Source organism: Tasmannia lanceolata, unplaced genomic scaffold (assembly GCF_043159265.1).
Source record: "Tasmannia lanceolata isolate RefF3 unplaced genomic scaffold, GAP_Taslan_0.1 ptg000007l, whole genome shotgun sequence".
Classification (NCBI taxonomy): Eukaryota; Viridiplantae; Streptophyta; class Magnoliopsida; order Canellales; family Winteraceae; genus Tasmannia; species Tasmannia lanceolata.
In genome coordinates this window covers 4,239,652-4,248,415 of record NW_027518684.1, presented here as the reverse complement: position 1 = coordinate 4,248,415, position 8,764 = coordinate 4,239,652, and the positions used below count along the sequence as shown (strand labels likewise).

At 38.7% G+C, this 8,764-nt stretch overlaps 2 protein-coding genes across 2 annotated transcripts; both read left to right on the top strand.

Moving 5' to 3' along the window:
- The first annotated feature begins 1,620 nt into the window (after positions 1-1,620).
- On the top strand, positions 1,621-2,300 carry LOC143880830 (putative ripening-related protein 1). The gene has a single exon (XM_077383804.1). The coding sequence runs from the start codon at positions 1,682-1,684 to the stop codon at positions 2,237-2,239; it is 558 nt and encodes a 185-aa protein (XP_077239919.1). The 5' UTR covers positions 1,621-1,681; the 3' UTR covers positions 2,240-2,300.
- A 3,022-nt stretch (positions 2,301-5,322) lies between these two features.
- Positions 5,323-6,066, top strand: LOC143880829 (putative ripening-related protein 1). The gene has a single exon (XM_077383803.1). The coding sequence runs from the start codon at positions 5,368-5,370 to the stop codon at positions 5,923-5,925; it is 558 nt and encodes a 185-aa protein (XP_077239918.1). The 5' UTR covers positions 5,323-5,367; the 3' UTR covers positions 5,926-6,066.
- The last annotated feature ends 2,698 nt before the right edge of the window (positions 6,067-8,764 follow it).

Sequence of the window (8,764 nt, the reverse complement as noted above, 5' to 3'; positions counted from 1 at the left end):
GTGTACCCGGGTCGGTACTTTTCGTATATAGATTACGATTTTACTCTAAACAAAGTAGTTAATATCATAACTTATTATTAAAGAGAATAGGCATAATACAGTTAGGATTTTTGGCAAAGGGTGGAAGAACTTTACCCACGATTCCACCTTTAGTTAGGATTTTTGGCAAAGGGTGGAAGAACTTTACCCACGATTCCACCTTTATATATAGTAGTTAGATTCAAGAGAGTCAAATACTTTTTCAAGAAAATAAAAAGGAGCTTTATCAAAATAATCACTTACAAGGTGTTAAGATCCCTCCTTTCGCTTTTTTTATGCATTATCTTTTACTTGATGTTTTAATCCTAGATTTACATGGTTGGCACTGATACCAGCTATAATCGTAGATTAAACATTAGCAAGTGGGTCTAACATAGATTATAATGATCAAATCTTTTGATTTGTTTAATAATCTAGGCATTTGCTACGAACCATCACCGAAGGCATTTCACAGACTGGCTGTTGCATGAGAAAGCAGCCACATAGGCTGAGATTTTGTCTTATTCATTTGATTAATTTGAGGTGTCTGCTCTCTCATGCAACAGCTGGTCAGCAAAATGCCTTCTGTGATGGTACCTAGCAAATCCCATATAATATCAGATCTAAATTTTTTCTTGACGATTTAAGATTAAGTCTACATCTATATAACTGATCCAACCACACACATTACTAGAATACAAACTAAGATTTTAAAAGTTACTTCGATTGTGCATGTGAACAAATAATTCGGGGTTGGATCTTCCACTACCTCTCTAGTTGATTTGATCTCTAATGGGATTTGATCTTGTTAGTGATCTGTAAATGGCAATGAGTACCAATCCCTTAAAAATTTATAGACTTTTTTGTTGTTAGAGTTCTCCCTGTAATAGAAACACATGAATTGGTTTTGATATAATTAGAACAGGACACAATTGATTAACCACCTTACACAAATGTGATTGTATAGGCTCCACTAAGCATCCATGTCCAATTAGAACTCTTAAGGTGTACCAATTACCCTATGAACCTTCGCAATCACTTACTGGAGAAGGTGATTTTGAACCAATGACCTCAATCATCCATTCTCTTTACTGAATTGACTACTAATTTGTCAATTTAGGCCACGTTTGGACCCCAAGAAAACATTTCCTACAGAAAATGTTTTCTTCGTTTTTACAATTTAGAGGGAAATGATATAGTTATGGCTAACTTAGAGGGATTTTATTATAATTTGAAGGTTGTGGTTCAAGTTGCTTTATTTTTCTGAGAAATTATGGAAAAGTTTTTTTTTGATTCCAAACTTTACCAGAAAATTATTGCAGTTCAAACAGGGCCTTAGAAATGTAAGTTGAGTTGTGGGTTACAAATATTACAGAGCCTTACTAAGTTCATGTAGAGATAGATATAGGGTTAAAATATACTAACCATAACAAAACAACTAGAGATCCGTAGCCGTGACGATCTGTTTGGTTTTCGCTTACGTTGTCTTTCCATTTTGTAATTCCATATGTAGTACAAAATAAGAGTTTTCGTGGGAAAGAAAGAAGGGTCTCCCTATAAATAGCATGCACTACTAAATTACACTTCACAACCATAGCAAACCAACCTTTCAAGTTGAAGAAGAAGAAGAAGGCAAGTGATAGACACCAACGAGAAATCGAGAATGGCTAACAAGTGTCTAGTTGCAATGGTTTTACTAGTTCTAGCAAGCCTCCATGTTGGGCATTGCTATTCTCCCCTTGGATCTTGCCATCCCAGCGGCTACTTACGTGGCAAGACTGGTAATTGCAACAGGGAGAACGACTCTGACTGTTGCAAGGCCGGAAAGTTGTATCCACAGTACCACTGCTCCCCTCCAATCTCCGGCGACACTCTGGCAACCATGACCATCAATAGCTTTGCCAAAGGCGGTGATGGCGGAGGCCCTTCGGAGTGCGACAACCAATACCATAGTGACGATGAGTTTGTCGTGGCATTGTCTACGGGGTGGTATAATGGTGGAAGTCGTTGTCTGAACAACATCAAGATCAATGCCAATGGAAGATCTGTGAAGGCGAAGGTGGTTGATGAGTGCGATTCAGTTTATGGGTGTGATTCTGATCACGACTTCCAGCCACCATGCCCCTACAACATTGTGGACGCATCTCCGGCAGTGTGGAAGGCATTGGGGATCCCAAAATCAGAGATTGGAGACTACGATATCACATGGTCTGATGCTTGAAACCAGTTTAGCTAATTTTCTTCTCCTTGGAGGAAGGAAACATGTCTCAGTGTTAATATGTTGCTCATACTCCCTCCCTCTATGTAAGCTTATTGGGGTCATATGTAGAAAATTTCATCATATGATCTATATGCATCACCTTATATCTTACTATTTACTATGTTTGTTATTTATGATCCCTCCCTACTCCAAATATCATCGCCAATTTATTCCTAATGATGTGTTCAACCGATCATGAGAAACAGACCTCTTCAAAAGAAATTTGGACTTAGTATTTACCATCCTCCATGTTTTCAATATGTCAGCATTTCTTATGTAGCATCCGTAGTCATAATGGCATTACGACAAACAAGCTCTCATAAATCTTCTCCCACAAGACTCAATACATGTTCTCCGTATCGTTTAGTTTGATTGATTTAGTGATTCAATGCCTAGTTCACTTTCACTTCTGCTCATACCCATTTCTGAAGCACCGATTGAACATTGTCACCAAAGAAACGGTTGCAGAGGTCGAGAAAGGAAAATTTTTGTGAAAAAGTTTGGAAAGGAAAACTATTTCTAAAATTTCCTACTTTTTTTTAAAATATGATAAAGATAATTGGAACCAACCTATCCAAATTTTATTTAGAGGGACATTCTATTTATGAGGATATCCCTCTAAATTAGCGATAATCATATCATTTTGCTCTAAATCTAGGAAAGAATTTTTTTTCCCAAGAACAAAATTTCTGCCAGAAATGTAATTCTTGCAATATTCCAAAGAAGGCCTTAAGGTCTCTCCTTCTCCCCGTTGGGACATGGGTAGACCTCACCCTTAAAAGCTAGCTGTTAAGGGGAGGGTACCAAAGTCCTAAAAAAGCCTCTATACACATCTGTTACTTTACCTGTGGGATCTTTACTTTCATGTGGAACTCCAAACAAGCTCCCTCTCCACGTGGCAGTAATGTGGACAATCTCCCCATCCAGGCGGGTGCAACGTGGGAGCTAAGAGATCTTCCCCGAGGGATTTTTTAGTCCTCGGAGGCATACTGGGGTTACCGGGATCTTCCCCGGGGAATATTTCCATCCTTGGAGGCTAAACTGGGGTTACCACGCTCCTACTCCGATACCTCTTGTTGGGATCCGAGTAGAACTCACCCTTGAAAGCTAGCCGTTATGGGGAGGGGGGAGGGTGCCCAAGTCCTAATAATGCCCATCCACATCTTTTACTTACCAACATGGGATGTCTTTGCTTTCATATGTGGAACCCCCAACACTCCCACCCTCGCTCACCATTGGATAAACTAATATTCCATGGAATTACCAAACATAGCCTTAAGATCATACTGTGACCCTTTTTTGGGTCATATGCACTCTGCACGGCCATCCACCATAAAAACTATTGGTTCGGTTTGGCTTGAAATCAGGAATCCGAAACAGCTTCCTATTCTAGTTCTCCTGTAAAGGGATTGGAAAAAGATAAAATTAAAAATTTATTTCAAAAAATTCTAATAAAAATTTCATCCCGACCAAGTGGAATTAAAATACCTCCTCTTGGGGCGAGACACAGATTCCGACATTTTCACCCTTTAATATTTCGTCCCCTGAATCTATTCATTTTTTGAACCAATCAGGCAGAATCAACATAGGATGCTGATTCCAGCGCTTGATTATGCCAATCTAAACGCACCCAGTGCATTTTAATGAAAATAAACAAACTAAAGAAAGTGCAATGAGACCCACTTGTTTCCAATAAATTTTCATTTGTTCATGTGCATAGTCCCTGCCCAAAAATAATCTCCATGGTATAATCCTACCTTTTTTTTTAAAATTTTTTTTGGAGGTTTCTAAGCTGAATGTTTGACCTCTTTGAAGCGTCCATTTTTACACCAAATATATCAAAGAATTAGGGTCATCATAAGAAGATAATTTTTTTAAGGCGCGACCTACCTATGATAGGGATGAACAAATGAACGACTTCGAACGTCTAGATAGATAGGCCCCATTAAACTTTTTTCGTGTGCACGTACTTTCATTACACTCCCATGTATCATAGTTTCTATACTCACCGGCATCATTGTGTACTTCAAGAGTCCAGTCCCTTTCACTTCTTGTCCGAGTTTGCACTTTGCCCTACAAAGTCATTAAAAGCTCCTTTGACTCTCCCGAATTATGACAACTCAGCCGAGTACTCACCCGCATCTATCGAGTACTCGACTTTGACATGCTCGAGTTGACTAGGATTTGCTTCGGTGGTGTTTTAATCCGCATTGAAATGCTGACACCAATTACCCTTTTAACATTTATAATCACTTACTGGCCGGTAGTATCACATTTTAATCGTTCCCTTCAATCTAGACCTTTCATTTTTCCAAGTGATAAATAATAAGCCCATATTAGGTCGTACATGCACGCATTCAAGTCATAGAACCCATATGGCCAATGCAAAATTTCATATACACGAGAAGCCACAAGTGAACAACTCAAAAAACATTTAGTCATATATAGAAACACTTACTTTAGCATGAATGATGGTGCACGTTGTTTTACATTTTCTTCACTGAATTGACTAATAATTTGTCAATTTAGGCCATGTTTGTACTGCAGGAAAAACATTTCTTATGGAAATTTTTTCCTGCAATTTCTTTTTCCATTTTCACAATTTAGAAGGAAATGATATAGTTATGTCTAAATTAGAGGGATTTTATCATAAATTTGAAGGTTTCTCTAAAGAAAACTTGAACTGTCGTGGTTCACGTTGCTTTTTTTTTTCCTCAAGAGAAATTCTTGAAAAGTTTGACGATTTCTAATTTTTCCAGAAATTTCTTTCAATCCAAACTGGGCCCTAGAAAATAAAGCTGGGTTGTGAAGCGCAAATATTACAGAGGACATCTAAGTCCACATTGAGATAGAAATGGGGCTAAATTATACAAACAAGAAGAGAGCCGTAGCCGTGACGATTTGTTTGTTTTCCGTGTACGTTGTCTTTCCATTCTGTAATTTCATACGTAGTACAAAATAAGAGTCTCCGTGGGGAAAGCAAGGAGGCTCTCCCTATAAATAGGATGCACTCCTAAATTAGACTTCACAAATACAACAGACCAACCATTCAACTAGAAGAAGAAGGCAAGTGATAGAAACAACCAAGGATGGCTAACAAGTCACTACTTGCAATGGTTTTACTAGTTCTAGCAACCCTCCATGTTGGGCATTGCTATTCTCCATTTGGATCGTGCCATCCCAGCGGCTACTTGAGAGGCAAGACTGGCAATTGCAACCCGGAGAATGACTCTGACTGTTGCAAGGCCGGAAAGTTGTACCCACAATACCGTTGCTCTCCTCCGATCACTGGCAACACTCCGGCAACCATGACCATCAACAGCTTTGCCAAAGGTGGTGATGGTGGAGGCCCTTCCGAGTGCGACAATCAATACCATAGTGACAATGAGTTTGTTGTGGCATTGTCTACGGGGTGGTATAATGGTGGAAGTCGTTGCCTGAACAACATCAAGATCAATGCCAATGGAAGATCCGTGATGGTCAAGGTCGTTGATGAGTGCGATTCAGTTTATGGGTGCGATTCCGATCACGACTTCCAGCCACCATGCCCCTACAACATTGTGGATGCATCTCCGGCAGTGTGGAAGGCATTGGGGATCCCAAAATCCGAGATTGGCGACTATGATATCACATGGTCTGATGCCTAAAACCAGCTTAGCTTATTGTCTTGTACCTAGAAGAAGGAAACATGTCTTAGTGTTAATATTTTACTTATACTCTCTTTGTTCACGTAAACTTATTGAGGCCACATCGACATATATATATAAAATTTCATGCTTGTTCACACATGACAGTGTATGATCGACACACATCACATTATAGCTTACTTTGGGTTGGTCTGAGTCATTTTTGTTTCGACTAGCTTAATTTGGATCCGACTAGATTAATTTAGCTTCTATTGGTGTTCAACACATTGAGAACACGGGCAATGGATCTCGGCGGTCCAACTTTAAGAAACACAGTTAACATCATGAAACAAAACGGGAAAAGAATATACCAGAAGTCATGAATCGTGTTCTCTTCTCGTTGGAATGGATTCCTTTCTCATAGTTTCTTCTTGCTCCACAACTGATAGTGATGGGGATTGGTTTCCTCTTCTCTCTTGATGTGGATTTGCATAGATTTTGGAATAGAGATATGTTGTGTGCAATCAGGGACTGAAGAGAGTACTTTATAGATGTTCGAGGGAAGGAATGCAACTCCTCATCATGCTGACCCTTATCTCAAACATCTCTTTAAGTTTACACCCTTTTAATTACAACTTTTTTCAATAAAGGGTTACGACCATTCTTTAAGCACTTAATGCATTTTTACAAAAGCAAGTAACCAACTAAAATGATCTAGGCCATCGATCTTGGAAAGGCCACATCCATCGTTAGGATTAATTCCTAACAGCTTCAACTCCTAAAATTTTCCTGTCGAACCCAAAGGTGTAACTTAGGAGAAGAAGGTTGAGACTAATGCTCTGTTTGGATGCCGGGTTTTTTTTTTTTCCTGGGATTTATGTGGGTAAAGGTAGGAGACAAAAGAGGGGACAAGCATTAATTAGAGAAAGATATTATGGTAAGTGGAGAGAGAGGGTAGAGAGAGAAAGAGAGAACACCCTTTTTAAGACAAGATTTTGCTGATGTCAGCAAGAAAAAGCTGATGTGACCACTAAACCTTTACCCACATAAATCCTGGGAACAAAAAAAACCCAGCAACCAAACAAAGCATAAGGGTGTCAATTTTGGCTCGGGATTGGAAGCTCGCTCGAGCTCGGCTCGAAAAAAGCTCGGCTCGAATCCTTAACGAGCCGAGCCGAGCCCGAGTTAGGCCAGGCTCGGCTCGTTAAGGCTCGTCATGTCAACATCATCTGCAAAAACATACTGAGGGTGCGTATGTCATGTCAACATAATCTGCAAAAATGTACTGAGGGTGCGTATCAAACGGTTGTGAAAAATCGGAAATTAATTTTTTCCCGTAATTGTCATAACTTTTAGCCTTTTTTGGTATTTTTTTCTTAATTGTCATAACTTACTACCTTTTCTTGGTAATTTTTCATTTTAAACTTTATAAATTCAGCTATTTTACTTTTTGTTTGTAATGATTACTTTTTTTTGCGAGGAACCTTTGACATGTGTGAAACTTTATAACCCAAGCTCGATAAAGCTCGCGAGCCTGGCCGAGCCTGACCGAGCCGAGCCTTTGAGCCTAACGAGCCGAGCCGAGCCTGGCCAAGCTCGGCTCGGCTCGGCTCGTTTACTATAGAAGGGTATGTCAGTCTTTTTCTTTGTATGGAAACGCTTTTATGTGATATGTCATAAAGAGTCATTCCGAAGTCATTTCTTCAACACTTGAAACATTTCTTGTCTTTTCCCTATTTGTATTGTTGGAATTTTCCGGAAAAGTTTGGATAGGAAAATATTTCTAAAATTTCTTACTTGTTTTACACATAAAAAGAGAGCTTGAACTGATCAGATTCAATTTTTACTTAGAGTGACCTTCGATTTATGAAAATAAATCAACAATAATCATATAACTCTAAATCGTGAAACGAAAAAAAAAAAAAAAAATTGAAGAAAAACTTCAGTTAGAAATGTTTTCTTGGAATCCAAATAGGGACTTGAATAAAAAGAAAAGGCTACTGATATTTCCACATCCATGTTTTGATAATGACACAAACTGACCCTGTCTTTTCCTTTTTTACTTGGCTACTGATAGCTTTTTGAGAATTGTAATAGTGGTTAAATAATAAAAGACAAGGTGTTCTTGTCTCATTACCATAACATGGGAGTGCAAATATCAGTAGGCAATGAGATTTTATATGGTGTGCGTGTGAAGTCCTGTATTTAACTATAGACCGAGGGTTAGGACCATTCTTTGGAGATTATTTACATGCTACAACTTATTTATGCTGTGGCATAACAAGCGAACGGTTTTGATCATCCTATTAAGTGGTCAGGATCATTTTATAGGGGTGATTTATAAGGTGCACTTTATTTTCGCCGTGGTCCAACGAACGAATGAACGGTTTGGATCATCCTATGAAGTGTGCCCACTTTATTTTTTGAGAAATACTGGAAGTTGGGATCATCTTATGGGGATGATCTATAGGATACAACCTATTTTACATTGTGGATTATCTTATGAAGTGGGCCCCATAGTATTTTTTCAAAAAATAGGCTTAACGAGCGTACGGCATATAAAATCTCCTAAAAAGATGAAGAGTGCTAGACTGAAGGGCGTCCATGGGAAAATCGGATGAAAGGGTGCCCCTATTGGTTGAGTGTTACCATTGCAAGAGCCCAATGACAACGTCACCCCATTTAAAATTAAGTAGAATTTTTTGGAACCATCATAGATTTGAGGCTTTGGTTGGCTTATCTATTTGTAAATTTATACAAGTTGCAACTCATTTTTTAATTTTATAGGTAGTAGAAAGATAGCGTACGCTGTCTTCCCATTTTTTAATTTTATAGGTAGTACAAAGATAGCGTCTTCGTG

Bases quoted from the DNA above. Each gene is read 5' to 3' on its own strand.
- LOC143880830 (XM_077383804.1), top strand. From the start codon at position 1,682: ATGGCTAACAAGTGTCTAGTTGCAATGGTTTTACTAGTTCTAGCAAGC.
- LOC143880829 (XM_077383803.1), top strand. From the start codon at position 5,368: ATGGCTAACAAGTCACTACTTGCAATGGTTTTACTAGTTCTAGCAACC.